The 24,874-nt window shown below is 40.7% G+C and overlaps 1 protein-coding gene and 1 long non-coding RNA gene across 3 annotated transcripts in view; one reads left to right on the forward strand and one right to left on the reverse strand.

The window, feature by feature from the left end:
• The window catches only part of ST6GALNAC3 (ST6 N-acetylgalactosaminide alpha-2,6-sialyltransferase 3), a 222,246-nt gene extending 201,683 nt beyond the window's left edge, over positions 1–20,563 (reverse strand). For both annotated transcript variants that reach the window (XM_064516069.1, XM_064516070.1), the window contains exon 1: positions 20,318–20,563. In XM_064516069.1, coding sequence (XP_064372139.1) covers positions 20,318–20,335 — 18 coding nt within the window. In that variant the 5' untranslated portion in view covers positions 20,336–20,563. The remainder of the gene's footprint in view (positions 1–20,317) is intronic.
• LOC135329049 (uncharacterized) lies at positions 19,619–23,264 on the forward strand. Its single transcript, XR_010390246.1, has 2 exons — positions 19,619–19,727; positions 23,042–23,264. It is a non-coding gene; the product is annotated as an uncharacterized LOC135329049 (long non-coding RNA).
• The last annotated feature ends 1,610 nt before the right edge of the window (positions 23,265–24,874 follow it).

Genomic DNA, 24,874 nt, shown 5'->3' on the forward strand with positions numbered 1-24,874 from the left:
CAATACGCATGCAGCTGTGCATTTGGAAGTACTTTCAGCTAAGTTTTCTGATGATACTCATTATTAACACTTATGATACACCACCATTTTGCAGAACAAGAATTAAAATAGAAAAAACATCACACTATTTTATGGGCATCTTAAGAATATCTGTACCAATCCCTTATCTTTGCCTCAGTCAAAGCCTTTCAGAGTTTTATGATACCCACAAAAATGCTTTTTGCATCCACAGTATGCGTAAAAGCTCTCAGGTGCCAGCTGCACATACCCAGCCGTGTTCACAGGGCTCTAGCAGACCCAGTAAACCTCCAAGGAAGGTAAGAGTACGCTGGCACAGTGATGACACCAACTGGCTGAGAAGCAAAACAGTCTGAGGGTCATCCAAGGAGAGTAAAAATTGAACATGTTCATGCCACTGCTGGAAAAGCAAGCAAAAAAGCATCAGTGATAGAAAGGTACATGGACCTTGGCCCAAAATAGTCACCAGGCAGCTCCCAGGCCCTTTTTCCTCCTGTGTTTCTGAATGCCTATATGTAGTTCCTCTGCGCCAGGCTCTCATTTCCTTCCCCGATACAGCTCTACCTGACAAACTAGCTCTTTCAGTTATTCACAGCCCAGCTGCCAGTGACATTAGCAACAGCCATAAACATCAGCTTTACTGTAGGAATATGCCCTATTTATTCTTTTCCTAAAGATCAGTCTAACCACTACAGCAGAAAAATTATCTTTGCTGGCATGCATACTACACAGGAAAGAAAGAGGATGTGATCCTCAGAGAAAGGCCAGAAACCCCCCTCCAAGTCCCAGTCTTTTAAAAAAGATCAGGCACCCCACAGTATGATCCATCTCCAAGGACAAAATATAAGGCAGGATAACTTTCAAAATGTCATAGCACCACATGTGTTGTCTTCATAGGTTTATGGTTCCTATGAACTGGGTTTTACATGGTTGCCTTTTCCTCATGTAGTGTTGAATTCATTCTTGCTACTTAAGGAAAAAAACAACAGTATACTAGACAGGACAAATTCCCACATACCACTTTCACTAATAAATGTGAACTACAGAAGCACCATATGTGACAGATAGAATTTAACATTTTAAAAATCATCTATGATGACTTTTAAAGAGTCATGCATAAACAAACATTTTCAGATGATGTTCAGTAGCTTACAACACTGCTCAGTTTACCAACTGTTAGCAATACCAACCCCTACTAGCAATTCATTCATTTTAAAAGACAGAGCATAGTTTATTAAACCGCTTTACACATGTTCAATAAATCATTTATAATGAACTGTGAAACCCTTTAAAAAAATTCAATAAATTAAGTCCATTCGATAAATGCAGTTATTGACTAGCTATTTAATAAAGCATTCATAACAGACTGTATGAAGAGTCTGTCTATAGCACCACATGCTTACTAAACTATTCACCATGGAAATATCCAACTTCTAATAAAAAGAACACTGTAAATTTAATTCTAAAGATTATTGACCTGCTCTAGTAGTTAAATACATCATTCATGACACAGTATTTAATGAAAAATTTATTCCAAGATATGCAGCCCTCAAAACAAATACATTTTCACAGCTGTTGAAATAGCACCAGTCTTCTATGCAGTAACTACTTTTCAGACAATGATGAATGTATCAACAATTTATAGGCTACACAGAGTTAAGACAGAAAACATTACAGAGGACATGCATTTGGATATCTAGCAGTACTGAACAGCAGGGGCAGAGAAATAACACATGAGCACCTCGGGGATTTGTATAGTAAAATCTCTCCTTCCTTTGCTCCCAGAGGGATCCTCTAAAACAACCTTGGGGGAGTTGGTAGTTTTTAATGCATCTTTGAGCCAGCTTTTGAAGCTACCTTAAGATTTGCCATTTCACTTGTGGAAGTTCAAAGTTTACCTTCTCTACAGTGTATTTATGCTTTAGCAGTTTGCATGGAGTTTCAGGCTCAGTATAAGCAAGGAGTTGGTGCAATCCTTTCAAATAAGGCAAGTTAAAGTTAAGAGGTCAAGATCCCTGCTCTTTCAGCAGCTGGCAAAATTAACTAGGAACCATTCTTCTCCAACAAATAAGAGAGAATTAAACATCTCTTCCCTGTTCTGTAAAATATAATATGATGATTTGCAGGTAATACTTGATTCTTCTTTATTCAAATCTCATTCACATCTCCAAATCAAAAATGCAGCTGCAACTACATCTCTCAATTTCTTAAAAGCACACCAAGTCTGCACAGTTTCAGCAAACTGTTGTATTTTCATGAAAATTCATGAATTTTACTGATCTCCCCCTGACCTAGGCCAGAGATGTAGCTTTGTCACTACACCTGATTTCAATTATGCTATGCATTTTTCTTAAGAATACTGTGAGAGCATCACCACGCTACTTCGCAGCATCAATAATGACAGCAGCTCTGTAGAATTCAATTCTGTCCTTTCTTACTCCAGTGAATCCTTGCTGATGTTAATAAAGTTGTACTGTTATCCCCAGGAATTTAGTCCTAGGTATGCAGATGAAATATTTAAAGCAACTGAGTTTATCTCCTATGTTTTCAAGCAGCTCTTTGCTGCATCTTTTATATGATGGCAAAGCGTTCCAGTTTATACAAGCCCCTAACGCTATTCGTAACACCTCTGCAGAGTGACGCATGACTGCGCAGAGTACCTGTCATACTTCATGCTCTGTCCCAGCACTGTTGTCTTTGGTTTCTATTCTAGCAGGGTTTTTCATGCCATCTTTGGGAGAACAGAGTCTACTTGAAAAGCAACAACATAACATAAAATGGCTTCAAACTCTTTTAAAGCTAGTAAAATGGCTAAAGCCAAGCAACTTCTCTACGATGGGGCCACCAAGAGCCTGATTACTGAAAGTAAAGAAGTTCTTCATATATCTGCCCTGAAGACACAAAAATTTTGAATAAAAGCCAGCAGAGCAGCAAAAAAAAAATTTTTTTTTTTAAACTTACAATACTGCTCTGTTACAGTACTCTTGTAAAAAGCAGCGCTTACTCTATAAGAAACAAGATCCTTCTGGGCAGTATAGGTCAAGCCTCACAGAAAGCAGGCTAATTAATCCCATTTGAGTGCAGCCAAAGCTGACCTTGCATAAGTTCACAGAAATACACAAATGCCTAAATAAGAGATATCCAAATTAACAGAGGAGACGAAGACCTCAAATTCTTGTGGTTGTCAAGAAGCTTTCTTGTTGTTGTGGAACCATTTGTACTGAAGAGCACCTTCTTCCATTAGAAAAAATGCAAATAAAATACCTGTTATTTCCTATTTCCCCCCAACATATTCAGTCAACCCAGGTGCAATCCATTACTGGCTTTAAGAGAGACAGCAATACACCCACAGACCTGCTCCCATTGCAAATGAGCACTACTTATATCATTAAGTAAAGCTTATTCTCCTTGTGAAAAAGTTAATAACCCCAAATATGGTTTTTAAATATGGCCTTTGGGAAAAACAGGGCAGGATCATAAGTCAGTGAACTGCAGAAAGAAGTGCTGAAAAGAGATGGAGTGATTTCGGTTATTCAGTTTAGCTAGATTTTCTGCCTAGTTAAAAACATACAGCAAGAAGAGTTAAAATACACAAGAAGAGTTAAACTCCACCACTTGAAAACACTTTACTGAGTGCCTTATGCATGAAAAAAATAAAATTAGGCTATAGGATAAAAAAAGAGCTGCCAAATTAAAGCTTGATGCCAAATACAATTCTCCAAGCCCTCTTACAAGTATTGCAAACTGTAATTCCTTTCAAGAAAAGTCTGTACTTCACTGCAGAGATCTTAACAAAGGACCAAGAATGCTACGTTCAGGACAAGCAGTCAGTAAGTTATTCATTCCCTAAGCCAATTGGTAAAGGGATCCTCTGCTTTGTGATTGAAGGCCACTATTTCCAACTCTTAAATCTACTCCTCTACATACAAAATAATTAAACTTCCAATGTTTTTACATGCTGGAGGTAATACCATGCCACCTCAGCAAGATTAGAGAACCAAAAAAGCCACAAGGTGCCTTTTTTCTGCACCCTTGCGCAGGAACCTACACCAGGGTGAGGATAATTCTGTAAGCACATCGTATGTGGCAGGTTTATTGCAATACAGCTATTAGATATGTTTCATTTAACCTTATGAAAAGCAGCAGCAGCATTGCAGAAATCACAAAACTGCAGAACAATTTAGACTGGGAGACCTCTAGAGATCACCTACTGCAATCTCCTCCCTAAGTAGGCCTAACTTCAAAGTCAGATCCGGTTGCTCAGGGCCTTGTCCTGTGAATTGTGGTTATCTCTAAGGATAGATATCCCATGCCCCTGTTCCAGTGTTTTCCACGCTCACTCTCCTCCTTAAATTTAGCTGGAATTTCCCTTGCTGCAACCCGTGACCACTGCCACTGACTCCTGTGTTTTTGCTGCGCATCTCTGAGAAGAGTCTGGCTCCATCTTCTAACCCTCCCTGAGGCAGCAGAAGACTGCTATTAGCTCCCCCCCTAAGCATTTTCATTTCCAGGCTAAAAAAGCCCCAGCTCCCTCAGCCTCTCCTCACAAGATTTTTCTCTTCTGAAAACAAGGATATGTATTAGCGGATGTTTATCTGCCTCCTGCTGTTCTTTGCAAAGGGGAAACCTCAGTTAGACTTCAGTACTTTTTACTTCTAATTTTAATTTCTACATAAAGAAAATGCACGCGCGCGCACACACACACACCACTTTCCTATGCACGTGTAGATATACTTACTCTTTGTTCTACAGGATGATGACAGGGGACAAGTTTACCCAGCAGTTTACCTAACAAACATTTTCAATCTGCTTTGTCATATTTCAGAAATATTCTTGGGCTATGGCAAGAAAAGAGCAGGGACAAGCCCTGATACCCTTTCAGCACCTATATCTGCCAGGGAGGGAACAAGCTTTAAAACTCCCTACAGTAGTTAGAGAACTCTCCTCCTGAAGACAGGCCTTAATTAAGCCAAATGACAGGCTGTCATTAAAAGAAGTGCCCTCAGCCGCCGCGCCCCCCCCCCCCCCCCAATATTCAGTCAACCCAGGTGCAATCCATTGTTGGCTTCTGGAGGGACAGCAATACCCCTTGGACCTGCTCCCACAGCAAACAAGCTCTGCTGTGCACAGCTCCCTCAGTCTGAACGCAGCTTCGGGGGCAATCGCTGGATGCCACACAACCAGCCCTCCTGCGGCTGGGCCTCATGGAGCAACATTTCCCGCAGCAGAACAAGAAACACACAAAAAAAAATTGTTTGAATCCTTTTTGTCAGCCAACACATAAGACAGAAAAGCTAGTGTTATAACACAAAAAGCCGGCTTCAGCTACTCTTCCTCTCACAAGAAAATGAGATCAGAAACATGTGGTGAGGCAGCCTTTCTGCATTATGCATCATTGTCATAAAATCCCCACCCAGGGCACAACCTACCTAAGGTCCAAGACACAAATTAACCCCAAGGAAACCTTCAAAATGCAGTCCCTCTAGCAGCTCTGCAGTAACTTGTTCTACTCACCCACACTTCTTTAGCGCTTCAGCAGCAGCAAGGAAAGTCAGCAGAAAAAAGCCCAGCCTACCATTCTGTTCTTTCTTCCTAACAGCAATCAGAAGAAACAATCGGCACCTGCAGTACCCTTCCCATCTGCATGGGGCTGATCACCTGTTACCTCCGTAGTGCTGGAGATTTCGATCTGCCCATCTATATGCAGCCAGCAACACCCCCTGCTTTCTCTGGGGTTCCTGCCGCAGGGCTTGGCCCGTTGGCATCTCCTCTTCCACGACCGCCTTCCACCACCAGCCCACTCCACCAGGCCAGTTGCCTGCTTGCAGCTCTTCCTTCCATGCATTTCCCTCAGTGGGGCTCTGGGAGGGAAAAGATGTACGAATACCTAGCTGCTTTGGAGTTTGACAGAGCAGTTAGTCAGGCAGTTGAGATATTTGACAACTTTTATATTTAGCATTGATGTGCGGGTGGAAGCAAATTAGCAACTGGTATGCTGAAGCACTAAAGAGTAAGAAAACAAGATTTCAGATTTACATGTACAAGTTTTCCTGTTGCATCAGTGCTGCAAAGAAATGTAGCACAAACATGCTGTAAATAGAAAGTAACACAGACAAAGTTTATGTGAATTTCACATTCAGTTCTTTACCCAACAGAAACCTGTTATTGCAGAAACAGATTTAACTTAAGCTCCTGATACAAAATTGGCTGAACCTCTAAAATCCAAAATATTCTTATAAGTACAAAAATACAAGAAATTTTACATCTTGCCAAGTAACATTTGCTAAATACAATGTAATTTGATTTCATAAATATTAATGGAGTTTTTCCTAGAATTTCCAACTGAGGTCTCAATACGGCGGATGATGAAATTGCTGCTACAAAGTATCTTCAGGGATAGCCCTGACGAACTCATGGTTCTAACACCGCTGTTTGATAAAAAGTTAAGATGTGGTCAGCACTTCTGGGTTTTGATTTCTGACTGGCAACATGTAGTAAGTTAGGAAACAAAAGTGACATCCCGTATCAAACCTTAACCTCAAGTGTCTATTTAGACCTGGTCTCCAGAATCAGCTTTTAGGAGAAAATTTCCTATAACTTTATTTTAAAAATGGTAATATCATCTATTTGTAAGCTAGCATTGCAATACTTGTGTTGCCGAAACCTGCTTTGCATTAGTCCTTTGCATTTGCTACTACACTTCAAAGAAATGACTACCATTAAGTTTAATTACTTCCTTCCATAGCTTTGGACACAACCCTTACTATATTTCATTACCTTTTTTGATGGACTGCATGGCAAATAAATGACTAACAAAAAGTACTAAAACAAAGAAACTATTAAGCAGATACATTACATACACCTAACGTATTATACTAATGAAGCATTTATCATGGTCTGCAATCACACAAACAGAACATTAATGGGGAGCTTTTCACACATATCAGCAAAACCTGGCTCATTTTTTGAAGCTTTTAATATCTTTCATATGTTATAAATGTTCTTTTAGATTCCTGAAAGCAAACAAGCCTGTTAAAACACAAAAAAGTTTATACTTTTTATTCAACAGTGTGTTAAATGACAGCATTTGGGCAGTGAGTTGGTTATGAGTTACTATGTTACTCTGTAGTCTGCTGATCTAGTAGTTACAGAAAGGTGCAGAACAGCTCCAACCTTTCCAGGCAGCTGGAATACCATACTCATGATCCAGTATGGATCCTACAGTCTCACTTTTTTCCAACCCTAGACAGTACGAAAGATGAGGTAAATGAGTAAAGATGATGTTAGCACTATGTAAGTAGAGCAGTTCTTCCCATTTCTTTTGGATGAGGTGGTCTTAAGCATTTTCTTGAAACACAAGGCATAACTCTCATTTATATAGAATTGTTAACGACATTTTGATCAGAGATGAAAGCAACTCTGTGCTGTCTAAAGGGAAATACTAGAACAATGTTATCATGCCATTTTTGTTCCAAGCAATGAGATAACCTATTTCAAACTAGCAAATTTTTGTTATTACTAAAAAAAAAAAAAAAAAAAAAAAAGTAGTGATAAGCAATATACTCAACAACTAATAAAGCACACAGCTGTTTGTGGAACTCTACTGCAGGAATAACTATACCAATCAGTTGTCTCACACATAAGGCCTCTAGAACCATACACCTTACAGACTGAACAACAATTTCCCTAGCTACATCTGATACAGAAAAAAAATAAATGTTTCCTCCAAATAATTTTTATATCAATTGGAAAAAAATAAAAAAAAACCCTGAACAACCAAGTAGACCTCACTAGTTTTGTCTAAACCATTGATGAATTTTCAATTTTCTTCCCTACAAGGATGTTTATTTTCATACATGGATTACATTTTCCCATAAATTGCTTTAGACCACTTTCATTCAATGCTTCACAAGACACTTTACAAATAAAGCAACAGCAGCTTAATGGTGCCATTAGCAAGCCATGGCAGCTTGCCTTAGGGCTCAGTAGAAAATTCAACTCTGAAGCCTTATTCACAAGAGGCTGAATACTTCCCTTCAAGAGCAAGATTTGGCAAACAGATGGAAAAAATAAAAAGCAACAAGTCTGTCAAACTCCATTTTCTTTTCACTGTCACTGATGTTTCCTGCAGATTTTGAAGGTAAAAAGCAGCTATAATCCATTTCCACATCTCTGTGACCTGTGTGATACCCGTCTTTTGGGGGATTCACTTCTCATTGTATAATTGTTCCTCAGTGCAATGGCCTTAAGCAGATTTGAAACTGATGATCAGATGTAGAAAGTAAAAAACAACAGAAGTCTGCAACTCCAAGAGCTCTTACAATTTGCATTCAGGATGAGCACGAAGTGAGCCTGTCCCCCTGCACTCAATGAATGGCTAGTAGTAATAAGGTCTCATGCGAGATCTCAGTGGGGGAGAAAAAAGCACAGTCAATCTTCTGGTTAATTTGTGAGTGCCACCAAGTGTAACATCAGTTTTAGTAAATGCTGAAAGGTGAACGTTCAGAAACGTTCCTTTTCACCCTCACCTCAGACACCAGGCACACCAAGTGGCAAAAAAACTATGCAAACAAGGCTCAAACAAAATGCCAGTGAGATTAACCCAGAGTGTCTCAGGTACCAGCTCTCTGGGGAATGGCAGGTCAAACACCACACTGCCTTCCAGACACACAGTCCAACCTGGGACACCTAGAGCATTCCAGTAAAACAGCAAAAGAAAAGTACCTACAAGGCCAGCCAAATGTAAGGACACAAGCAGTTTTAATATCCTTACTGTACTTGGCAAACACCCAGCATTGCCCTGGTGATCCGATATCACCCTTTCGATAAGGGCCAACTACCATGCACTCACTGTTATCTCTCAGTGTTTTATCTCCAAAAAGCGAAGTGCTCGTGAAGTCTTATTTGGCCATGTTATACAACAAACTGAAGTAGAGTAGACTTAAAATGGCTTCTTCAAGACCTGTGACTGATACAAATACAGGTAATCATTCTTTTCATTAAAAAAAAAAAAAAAAAAAAAAAAAAAAAAAAAAAAAGCCCACCCACAAAAACATGAATTCAGCCATACAACACAGGTTTCTAGAACCGAAAACTCTGATCTGCACAAATAGGAAGATACAAATAGGGATAAAAATACATACTGATGTGCTGAATAACAGAAAAGCAGAAGCCACTGCTAGTGACTGATTCTGTCTGTGATCACTAACATGATCGCAGAGTCTGTCTTCTAGATTGATCGAGTACAATTACTATCTAAAACCACACCATTAGTGTTACTGCAATGCAGTAATGCTTCCTAATAATTCAGCTACCCCTTTATCTACAGTCAAATGTAGAAATTAAGCTACGCAGATATTTTACAGTTCCCAGAGTTTGTGCAAATTGCAAGGTGAGGAAGTGGTGGCACATACAGGCAAGAGATGGCCCATGGATATTGTTCAAGGGTAGCGAAGCTGGACGGCATGCAGCCAATTGGCTGAGCATAGCCAGAAAGGTACAGAGGCGTTTACAAGCCCAGGACAAGTGATGACCTCTGTCAGGACTAGATGAAGTAGGGGAGGACTCACTTTTTCCATTCATGGCACACCAAAACCAACGCACAGGAGGCACCGATTTGTCACACCGGCCAAGGGGACGTGCCTCCTCCCTAACACAGCGCAGTGGGGCATACACAGGATATACCTGCATTTCTGCTACAGAACTCACCATACAGCTTCTCCTCATTTAAAATGCAGCTGCATCCAGTCATTGCCTGTACGCTGGCAACTGATCTCTTACTTCAGGACAACTAACGGCAGAACAGGCTACTACTCCCACTGTGGTCTGCAGAGGAAGCACGTTTCTTATGCTGCTGTTTTACAGCTAGCTGCCACGATCTCTTTTTTGGTAGTAGTGCCAACTTAAAAGATTTCCTGCCCTGCACGCAGGTTACTCTTTCCTGCTCTTGCACCACTTTCTCAGCTGGGCTCAGTGCAATCCCTGCAGTACTCAGGGAATGAATCAGTCTTTAAAATAAAGTAACACGGGAAAGCAAAAGGGGTGTTCTAATCCACTTGCATTTTCTGGCCAGATTACCACAGCCCCACGTACAGCTGTGCTGGCACACCAGAGCAAAGCGAGCAGCCGCGCGTGGCTTGTCAAAGGTGAAAGACTCCGAAGGCAGACCGCTCCGAGGAAGGGCGAGCGGGGCTGCTCCCCGGCCAGCAGCCGCCCGGCCAGCGCGTGCCTCTGGCTCTGGATCTGGGTGCGGTCTCGTGGTTAAGGCAATAGTTACAGGCAAGGAGACCAAGTCTCTATATTTAGTATTCTGAAAAAGGAAGTGTGGTTAGATAGGGGAGACTGCGGTGCCATTTCAAGGAGCTTGGTTCTCCGGTTTCCTCTGAAATGAGCTGGTAAAACCACTGAGGTACCTTAACTGGTCTAAAGAAATGTATGAGCAGGCAAGTGGTAGTGAAAGGGAGGAAAAAACAGCCTGAATCATAGTTCATAGTAAGAGCTGTGAACTTCACGGACAGACTGCTTGGTCTCAGTAACGGGTACGAAGCAGTGTGTGCGCTCTCTCAGCCAGAGCTGATTGAGGGAAAGATATAGTTCAAAAATGCTTCCTAAAAATGCGATTTCTTTTATCTTGTTTGGAATACTCAATGGCTCTTTTCTCTTCCCAATCCCTTGCTCAAGAAGAAATATACTTAGCAGGGTAAAACTATTTCTTCTGTAAATACATTTTTCTGCCCTGCTGAAGGAAAAAAAAAAAGAAAAAGAGGGATACAGAGACATGCAGAGACACGGTCTGAAATTTTCTCAATAATGATATGGGAAAAAAATTGCAAAAAGCTTTTCTTTTGGTTAAAATTCCATAATCCAATACATGAGATACATCTTCAACCAGCTTTCTTTTCCCTTACACATTCCACAGATTCTGATGATCCCGCAGGAGAATGAGTCAGTCTCACCCTCCGTTCCATCTTTCAAAAGGCAAAGGGTTTTCTTGTCTCCACATAATTAGCTGTTAACAGAAAGGAGCTTTCTATTACTGCTTCTTATTACCTGAGTTATTTGGCATTTGCCACAGACCAATGCAAGCACAGGACGATTACCGTAGATCAGCTGATGCTTAGCAACTTGTAAAGCAACTTACTCACGCGGCTGATAGGCAAGGGCTAAGCTAGAAAAGTGCAGTAAAACTATAATAAATTTTTATAGTCACATAAGGCCTGGCGTAGACACACATGAACTGGGATATAAAACCTTCATTCATTTGTCAAATTAAAATAAACAATACTAGTATAAAAACTTTATACTAATATAACTGCGTCCCACTGCAGAATGTTGACATAGTAAAATGTCAAAACCAGACACATCCAGAAAATAAGGTGATGTCCACTTATGAAAAGAGGCCAGATCTCAAGAATCAGGAGTATATACAGAAACCCCAGGCACCTAATTTCACAGTATGATGTAAAGTAATACAATATTATTTAAAGTACTCCAGGTGGTACTCCAGTGGTCTAACCGGGGTTGTAATAATACTAATCCGTATATTAAAGAGCTAATAAATACACTCTGTCATTTCTTAAATGCAGTATCAGCCCAACATGTTGATAATGCAATTATGTTCAAATATGAGTAAACAACGGATTTAGGACAAAATTGGTGATAAATAAAAGGCTGGGAAACTAGCAAGAAAAATAACATGGCATTTGGCTTCCAGCCTTTCTTATTAAGGGTTAAAACACCAAATCTCATGAAATGAAGTCTCATATTTTTAAATGCTCAGGAGGACATTCCTTTTTGCTAAAAACCTGGCAAACTTTTGCTACTAGTGATATATGGTTTTGGGGGGGCAGAAGGGTTGGGGTTTTTTTTCCCCCCTTAATATTCCTAATCCTATACCAAACCAACATTCAAGGAATGCATCATTAAAATAAATAGGATCTATAAATACTTCATTCTATATTTCTTCTTTACAAGTTGCTATTCACAGGAAATAAACATGTTTTTCTGATTACTTCTTACAGCTTTCTTTTCCAGCTGGTCCACACCTGGATCTTACCTGCTTCTGCCAGCATTCCACTGCTGACTGCTAATACAAATTGCTTCAAAATGCATCTTTCATAAGAAACTACTGCTTCATTTAACTACTAGTGAATATGGTACTCCCAAGTCAATTTTAAACGATCCTATGTACTACCCAAATATATGAGATCTGCTTAATAGGGTTGCCAGTAGACAACACAATCCATTCCTACTAGATGGATTAAGGATTTCTGCTCCCAAACCCTCCCATTTCACCTCCTGCCTCATCTTCTTTCTTCTCAACGGGAAGGACAAAAAAGAAAATCCAGCATGGTATTTTCTCCAATTTCAAGTATGTAAGCCCAATGCTTCAAATCCAAAGTTCTTCCTCCAGTGCTACAAAATCAGACCATGGATGGAGAGCAGCCGAAGGGCAGAAGTACTAGGAAAGGGTCACAATTACAAAATAAAGGATCAGTTTGATTCAGTCTGGACTTCTTCCTGGGTACTGCTCACTTTTCACACAGCAGCACCTATCTTCAGCAACTAAGGACTAAGGATAACATTAGGCAAAACATTCTCACTCTCCCTGTTGGCCCCCCACAGGACTTCTGATCCTGTTCAAGACGACAGCCATTTACCTACAAGTGGCTGCACGACCCAGGTCCATAAGATCTGAAATTGAAATTAAAAATACAAAATAAATTTATGATCAATATCTTCACTTGTCATGCACAAAGCAGATCTTCATAGCATGGGAAAAGCTTCGCTGGATAGGAGATTGGTCCAAAATGATATTCCTCCAGGAACCAGGAAGATAAAGAACTTCACTTTCTATTCCATGTGTGAGCATTTTGACCTTTCCTTTTTAAACAGATACACAGAAACATTTATTTTTAAAAAGCCACAAAAAATCCTTCCAAAATAATTCAACCTGCTGCACAGACATTGCCTCCTTGGGCAAAGATGAAAGAACAAGCCCTGGACAACCATGTCCAGTATTACATTTCTGGAAGGTGCACAGAGATTGCTGGAATGAAACATGGCAGAAGAACAGAATAGATGCTGAAAGCTCTGCCTTTTCGAATGAACTGAGCAGATGTTGTGACAAAAACTAAGAATAAATAAATAAATAAAATGCTGAACTGCATTTCACATCCCCTTAATCAATCCTGCAAGGTCTGCTTTTCTTTTGGTTGTATTTGCTGCCATCTCACTAAAAATAAGGAAGAGCACATCTGTCTTGTATTTCAAGTGTTATAATATGTTATGTCAAAGTATAAGAACTGACGCTTCCTATGATGTTTTATGCCATACCATGACATGCCCATTCATCTAGCATCCATAACATGTCAAAATAAGTATTAAAAATGAAACGGGACACAAATCACTGAAGCTCATGCCCAAGTCTCTAATGTGACTGTATTTTGAAAAGGCTACACTGCCTTTCACATGTGATTCCATACCTATGATTATGTGCACAACACTGGGCATCCTGGGGGACAAAAAACCCCAAGACATCTGGATGACACATGCTTAATTGCTTAAAGATGAACCACAAAACAGAAACCTATTCCCCATTACTGTTTTATCACTTAACTGCTTAAATGCAAAACTTCCAAGGAATGAGACAGGTTCTGTTTTCTTCCTGGTTGTGAGAGCATTCATACACCTCCACCAAACTACAGCAGTGAAACTCCAGTTTTAAATCAGTTTAAGTGTGCTTACAGTGGAGGTTGCCTTCGTTTAGCTACATAGGCATCAAAACCGCATTCATTCAACCAAAGTAAATCCATTTGGGATACATGGTTATACATCTTTGAGGAACACTTCCCCTTCCACATCTCCCCTATTATCTTTAAAGGATAATTAGTTAAAGATCATTGCAAACAAGAATGAAAAGTGCTTTTTAAAAATATTTCTTAGAATTTCATTTTCCTCAAATTTTCAAGAATTCAATATAAAACAAATTACAAAACTTCATGTACTACACTGCATAAAACCTTACATGGTAATTAAGTAACATTGGACCATGATACAGCCAACTCTAACCCTACACATTGCCAGACTCATTGATTCAACTTCATTCACTCCGGAGAAATTTAGAGGTAAACAATTTAGAGATACAAAGTGAATTTTTTAGTTAGTCACAGAATAATTTTATGAAATTTATTTAAAATAGAGACATCAAATGTAGAAGGAGCACCAGGAAAAAATAATTATGGTGTTTCACTAGTATCAGTTAGAATATCTCTGTCTACAAAAACACCATAATTGGGGGGGGGGGGGGAGGGGGAAGCAACCATATCAAATAAGGATGGTGTGATCTAACAAGAGACCTGGTTGCTGCCTCAGAAATCCTGATTCTGCTCAGCACCATTTGTTGCATCCACCTGCTACTTTCCAGCTTATTTTTGTATACTCTGTACGGGGCAGCCCTACTTATTTACACCATAATTGTGATCATTAAGGTTTCCTGTCATTTCAACATATTTTCCAGAAGAAGGTGCGCATATACCTCTAAAGACTTGAGAGTCTATATAGAAAGATTTTTCAAGATTTCTGAGACCTTAGGGTCAAGTCTGATGAGAACACATTGTACAGTAAAAAGCAAGACATGAGCTGTCATTGTTCCAGTAAGATTTTCTCATTTGATTTTCTTTTTGATTTCAAACACACCTTTGACTGTACAGTGGCCCTGCCCAAAGCTGTGGCAGGACTCGCTGCTTGCACGAGCAGTTCTGAGAACAAACATCACTAAAATTTCCCATTACTAAAGATACTGAGATGCCCGTTGACTCTGTCCTTCCTGACTAACACAGCCATCACTGTAAATGTCGGATTTGTGGGGACCTCAGTTGGAGACGGGGGTGCAGGATACTCCTTCCTGCTACGCGCACATTGGAGCATACATACTACCACCTAACTAAACCTCATTTGGCCATCCATAGTTTTGGGCACTGAACACCTATCTTGCTTGCTAGCTCCGGCCACACAGCTTACTTGACAATCGTCACCCTGTTTTCCAGTGATAATGATTACAACCTGAACAGTGCCTACAAAAGCTAGGAAGCAACCACAATAAGAGGCCTTATCAGCATGACGCATATACTGGAGTAGCACAAAAGATTATCAAAACACAGAATGCATGAACCATTCAAAAACAGAGTACTAATGTTACAATGGCCACCACTACTTGAAGAGATTTTCAAAACAGCAGCCACGCAGCAAACTGTGTGCATTTTGCCATTAACTGCATTTGCAATGAAACAGATTTTTCAGGACTCCTCAAAATGGGTACAACTCTTCCCGTATTCCCCTCACATAACATTTTCCCCCTTAAGCATTTCATAGCTAAAAATAGAAACAGAAAGAAAACTTGCTGAAGCCATGAAGTGTGAAAAACAGCAGGAACTGGAAGCTCAGAAGCCTGATCTCCTATATTTACATAACGCTTTTCATCCCTAAAGATTTAACCATTATACTCATAGGAATGGTTCAGTCGCAACAGAAATACAGCAGCTCACAGAACTGTTGATCATCAGCGTAAGACCGGCAGAATAGAAAATTCACATTACAGTGAACTTGCAGCAAATTTAGAAGTTGCTGGGAAGTGACCCATCAGATGGGCAACCTCCCACGAGGAGGGGAGGTCACCTTTGTTCCTCTCCCTAGGATCTCTCCATTCCCTGCCACGTCAGAGGAAGAGCACAGCGTGAGAATCAAAGAGGATCCAAGTACAATTCTCAGCATAGGAAAAGGGATGGATCCCATGCATAAACATTGCTGCAGTCAATTTAACAGGGCAGAAGCGGTATGTGAATTAGCTTGGACCTCATTCAAGCAGGATATACAGGTCATCTCCCTGAAAGGCCCTGCATTCTGCAAATTCCTAGGGGCCAATGGATTTACAGTGAGACACATGGCTTACTCTGCGTAACAGAGCAGAGGTGAAACAAGCAATGCACTTCTGATCATGTAGAAATTTTGGAGGAAAAATCCAGGCTTCTCCATGCACAAAAGGTAAAAGATTCAGATTAGTACCTAAATATGCCAAATGACAAATATCCAAACACCAGGGCTAGATTCTTTTAGACATTTTGCCCTTCTCCTCTAAACAACTACTTGCCAGGATACAAAATTCAATAGAATGAGATCAGCTTTGCTATTTTAATCTTCAAAGTACAGATGAAGCGTATGCCTGCAGATAGTAATGTTATCCGTATTACTGTAACGTTTGGAGATCCCAATCAGATGCAGGCCACTGAACACTCAGAGTGAACACTCAGAGAAAATTCCTGCCAAAGCAGCTTACCACATGAGTTAATTAAACCCACAGGTTGCATTTGTCCTTAAACCAACTGAAAGAATCACAGCGAGTGAACATGCAAAACAGTTATAGGTGAACACACAGGTATGGCCAACTTTGACAGCAGCCAGCAAAAAACTTTGACAAGCACTTGCTTTAGTGTTTTGTTTGGTTGAACCTGCAAGTTACAGTTTGCAAAACATGATCTTTGGACCTCTCAATTAGATAAAGCTTACAGTAAAGAAGCTATGGATGTCAGCTGGCTGCCTGCTTACTTTGAGAGAAGCCAGGTTCTGTGGTAACAAGAACGTTGTGTCGCAACATACAAATCCTGTGCACGACACACGATTTCACTGGATGTTTCAACTCACTTGTGATTTCTGCTGGTCATGTCCAGCCTATAGGCACATATGAAATCACTTTTCTTCACTACACTGTAAATGTACAGCACACAAGGAAAAAGAAACCTCTTTCTAGATTTGACACTTCGCCTTCACTGGCCCATCACACTTGGACATTTTTATGTTAAATTCTACCACATTAAAACCACACAGTTAAAACTGCACGATGAAGACATAATCCACCTTCATCTTCTTCTTCCAAACCTCTGTTTAAAAGTGAGTGTGTGAAGAGAAGGCATAATCCACTGCAAAGTGGAACATTTGTTAACTAACATTACCTATTGCATTTGCTTTAAAATATCATGGCCCAACCACGGGAGATATAAATATTTTATAGAGTATCATTAATATTCATATTCTATTTATTGTAAGACGACAGGTACACTGAATTACCATTTTTCAGCTAAGCAACAATGAAGGTTTCATTGAAGTAATTTATTGAATAACATCTATCAGCATTTTAAAGCATCAGTGGCTGATACAGTGGAAGTTACAGAGTTCAACACCTTTAGGGACAACAGTTATTACACAAATAGTCATCATTCTCTTAAGCTAGTAATCAGTGAGATGGCATGTTGCTACCATAGTAGCAGTCATAAGATCAACTATTTGCTTTCAAGAAATGCCTACACTTCATTCAGCTATTCTGCTATGATTTTTAGAGACCTGATTAAAAAAAAAAAAAAAAATCCCGCCTCTTAGAACTCACCTCTTTCCCTGCATTTTCTCCAAAAGAAGAGCCAAATCCCCAGAAGAAGAGAGCTTCACTAGTGTTAATGAGGATTCCGCACTATTAATTTGAAGATAAAGTTTTTGGAGCTATGATCAGCAACAGCCCTCCCAACACTAACTTGGAGGAACGCATAGTGAACACCATGAAGCACACACACCAGGAAGAGCCATCTCCCCAGGCATTTTTGTGAGTACTACACAGAGAGACTATTTCTCACAGTAGTCATAGTAAAAGGGGGTGTCTTGGTATCTAAAGGTTATACTTTTTTTAAAAATATGCTTTTTTAAAAAAAGCTTTTAACCAGTGTAAGTAATGCAAGTTAACCATTAATAGCCACCTCTGCTCTTTGTACTTTACAGATAGCTCCATCCAATTCCATATATATTAAACATTCGCACATACAGAACTCCAACATTCAACAAGTCTCAATATATTTTTGAGTCAGAGGTGAATGAATGAAAAAAATCTCTAGGAAACTCTAGAGGCAGAGTGAGCCATGAGGCAGAGTGAGCCCCAGGTCAGAGCCACGGAGGTGCTCAAGGCAGAACGGGCAGGGGAAGTCAGTAGTTCTGGCTTCCCATCCACTGTGCCCACAACTTATTTTAAAATCTACACTCACAGCACAGACTTTTGGTCCACTTACATGTTTCCACATACTGGCTACCAACCGCACAAAACTAGAGAGCCAGGGCAAATTGGGAGAAAGAATGAGGGCGTAGCTAACAGGGCTGTGGTTTCAGGAAAGACAATTAGCTAGGTTTCACAGAAAAATTTATGCATCATTCTCAATTTCCTTGCTGTGTGGAAAGTTTGAGGAATACCTGTAGTACCTTTTGGGCAACTAGAAATTACAGAAAACTCCTACCTCTGTGAAAAAACATACAGACATGACATCAAAAACATACACAGTCAAGACATTTAGATTATCCCTACGGAACGTCTGTCTAGGAAAGCCCAGCCTGCCTTACAGCAAAGCTAATCTTCACATATCTCTTTCACTTCTTATCCCTGCACCTGCCTATATTAACGAGATTAAGAATTAGGTTGGCAGAGGATTGCCTGTGAAGGAATACCAACTTATCCATTGATTTAAACATCAGAACTGCAATAGAATGGAGCTCCAAGACTGGGCAAAGAAAAAGCATTTACTGTGTTTTTAATTAAAAGTCTAAAAGGAAGGCCCTGCAGAAGTCACATGCGTAGGCAGGCTGGGGAGATTGTGTCACAAGGCTGGGCAGAGATAAGATTAAAAAAAAAAAAAAAAAAAAAAAAAAAAAAAAAAAAAAAAAAAAAAAAAAAAACCACCACCACTGGAGTTTTCTTGTGAAAAGATTCACTTATTTAACTGCCGGGGGAAGGTTTTTGCACATGATCTTTCCACACAGCCCCAAAAAGTCTGGGTTGTTTGCAGATCCAAGCCAGGTCATGCTGGGGGTGTTTAAGAAGGAGCACATATGCTCGTCTGTGAAGTCAGGCTCCATTCGCAGGGCTCCCACCTCCTCATCCCAAGTTGAAATTTATCTCTCACTTGCACCAGAGCTCTCTGCTTAAGGGAGTTTGTTATTACCTATTTCCAAGCAGAACCCCATGGTTTAGGGAGGTTTCTGCACTTGAAGCACGCTTTGCCATATTTTTTAATAAAAGCAGCAAGAAGCTACATGTACATGAAAGTAAACTCAAAGACACCCATATACCACAGACCCACTAGTAGGGAATGAATGAAAGGGGAAAACAATGCAGCGTAATAAGCATTTTCTTTTCAAAGTTAAATGCAAAGTAAAGCGATAAGAATGGAGTTCAAGAAAACACAAGGATGTTTATTATTTGGGAACTGTTTTGAAGCTTTGCAGTTTTTCTGTTCTGCTGATATGCTGAAGGCAACTGCTACATGAGGCCGTCCCAAAGTTTGGAAAAATCAGCCCTTTGTTAGGAGATCAATCGGCTTGAAAATAACACAGCAGTCATAGAAAAAAGGAACGGCGTGGGAACGTATTCAAAATACACACAGAAAGGAGCAACGCAGACAGCGAAAGAGTCGGAATCATTTCCAGGGCAGGGACACTGGAGTGACTCCCCACAAGTGACAATACTGTAAGGAAACACAGACACTGCTCTCGACTGACTGCACTTCCGCCTCCTCCCCTTTCATTCAATACTCGGTGCTAGCGACGCTCCCTCTCCACGACATGCTGTTTGCAAATACTTTTCTCTAAGTGCAGAAAGGCTGGAGAAAGGATATGATCATACGGTAAGTTTGTGCTTGTGTCTCCTGGCATGAAGGGGAAAAACCCTCTATCAAATAGGTCCCTTAATTAGCAAGCGCAATTAAATACTAAATATAATTGCATGGAGCATATGGATCTTGGGTAAACTCAACAGTGGAGCATGTGCTTAAGGAGCAACTGGGACAGCTGTGTACATCTGCAACCTTTGCTTTAAAAGCAATAAATGCTGCACAGTCAGAAAAGTAAACAGCTTCTCCCCTTTTGTCCTTTGTACTGGGAATCTGTTGCCTGCATGCTACAGCCCCTGAATTCAGCTCAAACAAAGTCAGCTGAGACAAGCCAGAGCCCCTCACCCTCCTCCTGTTTTTCGGTACACAGTTCCCTTCCCGCTAGCTGATAGCTCGCCGGGCTGACAAAGCAGGGAGAGAGGAGAAGAATGGCAGAGGGAAGCAGAGCCCAGCTGTACATTGCAGAATCTCTCCATATTCATTTGCCAAACAAAACCACTATTCAAAAAGACAGTGGAGATGCAATAGGACCGCACTGAATCCATGCCTCCGAGCAGCGAGGGGCTCTCCCTAACAATGCATTCAAGCAACAGATAGAGATTTACCTTCAAAACGCAGGCCATGTTCTTTTCCTATCCTTCCTACCACAAAGCAGCAGGATTCTGCCTCGTGAGCAGCAGTCCCAGTGTCAGGCAAAAGGCTCGCAGGGCTGCAGAACTGCTAAAGCCTACATTCCTGTAGATCCAAATAAGGGTACCACGCATCCAGGATCCGTTAGTCATATTAGTCTTTTCATGCCCCGTTTGTTCCACCCATCAGTTCCTGCCACTGGCCAGGAGCCAGCCCAGGACCTCCCCCCCGTCACATGACCTGGTTTGATTCATGGCTCCAGCGTGTATTTTTTTAAGCTCTGGGACGCTCTCGCGCAATACTACATATACAAATGGCAATCTATAGCCTGCAGATGTTTTGTGATATTTGGAAATCAAGCTGCTTGTTTGTGATTAATCCCTGTGCAACTCTCTAAATAGTCTCAGCAGACATTAACTGTCTGCTGCTCAGAAAAGTCCAAACTGTCTATATACTATTTGAGCTCTAAAAAAATCTTTAGGCTGTTTGCTAGTGTGAAATACTGTTTTATGTTCAGCCATCTTCACAGTACAGGAGGTTTCTCTTTGTCTGAAGGCTGCAACTGTTTAAGTGAGCTAATCATTATCAGCAACCAACACAAATATCGCACCAGAGGTGCTTGCGTTTTGCTGTGCATGCCATTGCATAGGAAGGGCTGGCATAAACTCAGGGGAATGGAAAATGACTTTTATTTCTGCAAGTCTGATAAAGGCTATCTGAACTTTCTCAGGACTGTCCTACACTGCAGTGGAATTAACTGCAGATTAATAAATTTAGCTGTTGAAGAAATCTTTCACTTGCAGTTTGGCTGTATTTCTCTACATGTTTTCATTAAATTCAAATTCTTCTCTTAAATACTGGGCTCTATATAATACTGAGATTTCACTTTGTATTTGTTGCTTCTCCTGCAGTCTTTTTCCAGTACTTCTGCTCATTACACTGTAGCTTGGAAGACTTTGCATTTTCTCTGCTTGGCACCTTCTCTGTATTCCATGTGTGCTACGTTGCTTCATTCCTCCTGCTCTAACACACACCAAAGCTCCCCCTCTCCCTTAATAAATTCCTTGAATTGGACGTTTTCATCCTGCCCACAGTGGTTAGGGTACCTGTTTAAGTGCAGCTAATACATTCCAATTAATGTTATGAAACTGCTCATCCATCAAGTTCCTTAATATGTGGAATCCAGGAAGGGCTCGCGCTGTGTCACACCTGTAGTAATGGATATTGCTTCCTGCCTGGTAAGCCTCTCCGGTCCAGGTGCAGCCCTTTGAGGCAACAGGCAGACTGAAGTTAAGGGAATTGGCTCTCCCCATTTCTATGCAAAGGCAAAGCCTCCCCAACAGCAGAACACAGAGGGACGGGGGAGGCTCTCTCTAGTTCACGCGCCTCGGCTGCCTTCCTGTGCACTTCCAAAGAAGGTGCCAGTTTGCAGCTCCCCTCCAGAGTGCCATAGTTTTAGACAGGTCCTGCAAACTCCTCTGCCCCTCTCCCCGGTGGAAAGGCACCTCTGCGCTCAGCTACAACTGCAACCCGAGACCCTGGGGCTGAAAATTGTAATGTTTGTGGGGAGACTAATGAAAACTCCTTATGGAAGTTTGCAGCTATGAGTTGTCTAATATAATGAAACAGACAAGCTGCAATCAGGGGTAGAAGCTTGTGAGCTTATTCATTAAGAAAAAATTAAACAGTAATTGCCTATTTATTTCTCCAGCAATCAAGCTTCTAGCTCTTCTGGGATGAAAACCATTCCTTCGTTCTGTGTGGTGGGCATGAGGCAAGTTTCCATCTCACAGAAAAGAAAAATACTACACCCTCCCCTTCCTTACCAGTTCTGCAGAGAAAGAGGGGAATGGGACCTGGAGAGAAACTGTCTTGAAAAGGTCAGACACAGGTTTTTCAGATATGTCCAAAGCATTGAGGGATTTCCAGCAAACGATATGCCTTAAGGAAAGACAGCAACGTAATGTTACCTTGTTTAAGCATGTCCAACAGGCTTTGATTCTAAACACCATATGGAGCAAAGTAATATGGTGACCTTCAACTTTTAGACTTTTTGTAAATGGACTTCAAGGCATTTATCATAAACAAAACCTCATGAGCATTCCCATGGCTTACCTTTCCCCAGTTCCATATGCCCCCCCCACCCAATTTACACCCTAAATACTTTTATAGTATAGTCCAACTCCTTACCATCCTATTCATGACTTCTGCCTCAGTAGCCTTTCTTCCCTCCCTCTGCTCCATCCCTTCGTGACTCTCCACAACCCATTCACCTGCCAGGTGAGATATTCTTATGGCACCTGTTTAAGGGCACGACAAAGCTCATCTCAAACTGTCCCACGGGCAGCTATAGCCCCTCTAAGTTTTCTTAGTTTAGTAAAATACAGTAAATTATTTAGCAAAATATGAATAGATTTGCTGGAATATTAAAGGTGCTACAGCCTGTCTGTAAGCACCCATGAGAGGCTCACAGCATGCAGGGATCCTTGCAGCAGGAGCTGCCGTTGTAGTTTCAGACAATGCTCAGCTGGTGCTAATAAAGGGGCCAGGCATAACACTGTATTTGTACTCCGCAAATGCAGACAAAGTTGGATTTTTTTTCCCCTCATAACTTAATTTTAGGATAAAAAACATGCAGCCATGCCTTTCAGACAGATACGCACTTCTCTTTAAGGATGGATATGGGATTTCTCTTTAAGGATGGATATGGGATTTCACTCCCTGCTTCTGAGGAAAAGAACCAGAGGTGTGACTGTAACTGAGGTAACAGCAAACGGCAGCTGAAGATCCAGCCTTCGGTGGAGGGAATTTCATCTCTGAGAAACTACATGAAGAGAGCAGGTATCCCAGTAGGTGCAGGAGATTGTTGTTCCCATTTCACAGCCATGGAAATGCAAATTAAAGTTAAGGTGTGTGCTTGAAGTTACACAGCAAGTTGATGGAGCTAAGACTATAGCTCAGGTCTAAATTTGTTACTCATTTACCAGGAGAAATGCAGCAACTATAAGACAAATGAAGTCAAACATCATAAGCACAACTTTTCTATGAGCTTCATGAAGCATTTTCCTTGAAATCAGCTTTAGGTCAAACATGGCTCACTCAAATTTCAGTCATGCCTGCAACTTTTCCTCCAAAGTAAATACAGTCATTGTTGCCTGGTAGGGATGTCAAGGACAGCATGAGACTGTCTTTCAAGTCTGAGTCACTGAAAAAGGCCACACAAAGTCATTACTTCTAGTACTGCAGACAAAGACCTTCTACATTTGCCATCTAGTTCCAACCCTGCTAATGCATTGCTATGGAGATATAACCTTGGGGAAAATACAGTTTGGGCAGCAACCACTTCCAATTCTAGGTCTTAAAAACTAAATTCTGTCATAATAAAATCAATCCTTTCTGCAGAAGACTGGTTAAACCTTAATTTGGAATGATTAATACAGTTACACAATGCCAGCATTCAGTTAAGAGTTTCTCTGTACTTCTCAGATAGCTAGTTATGCTGGACTACGCTGTGCCATGAGTATTGCTTGACTGGTTTGTTAGGTGAGTGGACATCGTGTAGCTAAAGAGCCTCTGATTTCAACTATGATAAGAACTTCAAAGCCAAAACATCACAAATGAGTAACATGTTAAGTTTATTTGTTCAATCCCATACTTATTTAAAAAGTGTATACTTGTAGAAAGTTTGAAAACTATAATCTTCTCACTAACTGTTTAAGTCAAACATGAGTTCATCTAGTGAAACTGAGTCAAAAAAGGAAGGAACTATTTTCATGTTTGCTGCCACTACAAAGTTTCATCAGACTGGGGTGACACAAGATGGCATGTCTCACCCTTCAGGTATAACCTGAATCAGCAGTGGAGGAGTCACAGATCTGCTCTACCACTGTCCAGACATCTCGTCTTCCCAGCCTTCCATATCAAGTTTTCCTTATCTCACATAATTTACTCTTAGATATAAGCAATATAAACTACCCTGTAGCCCAATGGCACGACAGAGGCAGAGGATAAGATGATGTGAAGACAGGCTATTGTTTGAACAGGAAATCTTACCAGGTCATCAAAATGTTCCACGTAATCCTAATTCAAACCTTCTCGCTAGCCTGACTTTTCAGGCAAGGGAAGAAAAGGCCCCTAAATCAAACTGATAGGTTTCATTTCAGATGTGAACTCCTGCTGCACCTCCATTTGAAGTCTGGAGGCTGAGGAGAACACAGGAGATTTAATATAGCTTGAACTCTACTTTTACTTTTCAGAAAATCCTTACAGCTTAAAACAAGCAAGCTGTATATGCACTAGTGAAAAAGCCCAATGGGAAATATATATTGCCCTATCCAGCTTATTTCTCAGCACAGCTCATCTAAACCTCACTCTAGAAGCAGGATGACTGTACTGCATTTAAAAACAAACAAACAAACGAACAAAAGAGCTGTGAAGCACTTCTGCACTTTTTGCCAGTAGGAGACAAAGATTGCTGGACACCATTAACACTATTAGAAATTCAGCTCACCACCTCACTATTGTTCAGTGTC

This window comes from Dromaius novaehollandiae, chromosome 8, assembly GCF_036370855.1.
Source record: "Dromaius novaehollandiae isolate bDroNov1 chromosome 8, bDroNov1.hap1, whole genome shotgun sequence".
NCBI classification, from domain to species: domain Eukaryota; kingdom Metazoa; phylum Chordata; class Aves; order Casuariiformes; family Dromaiidae; genus Dromaius; species Dromaius novaehollandiae.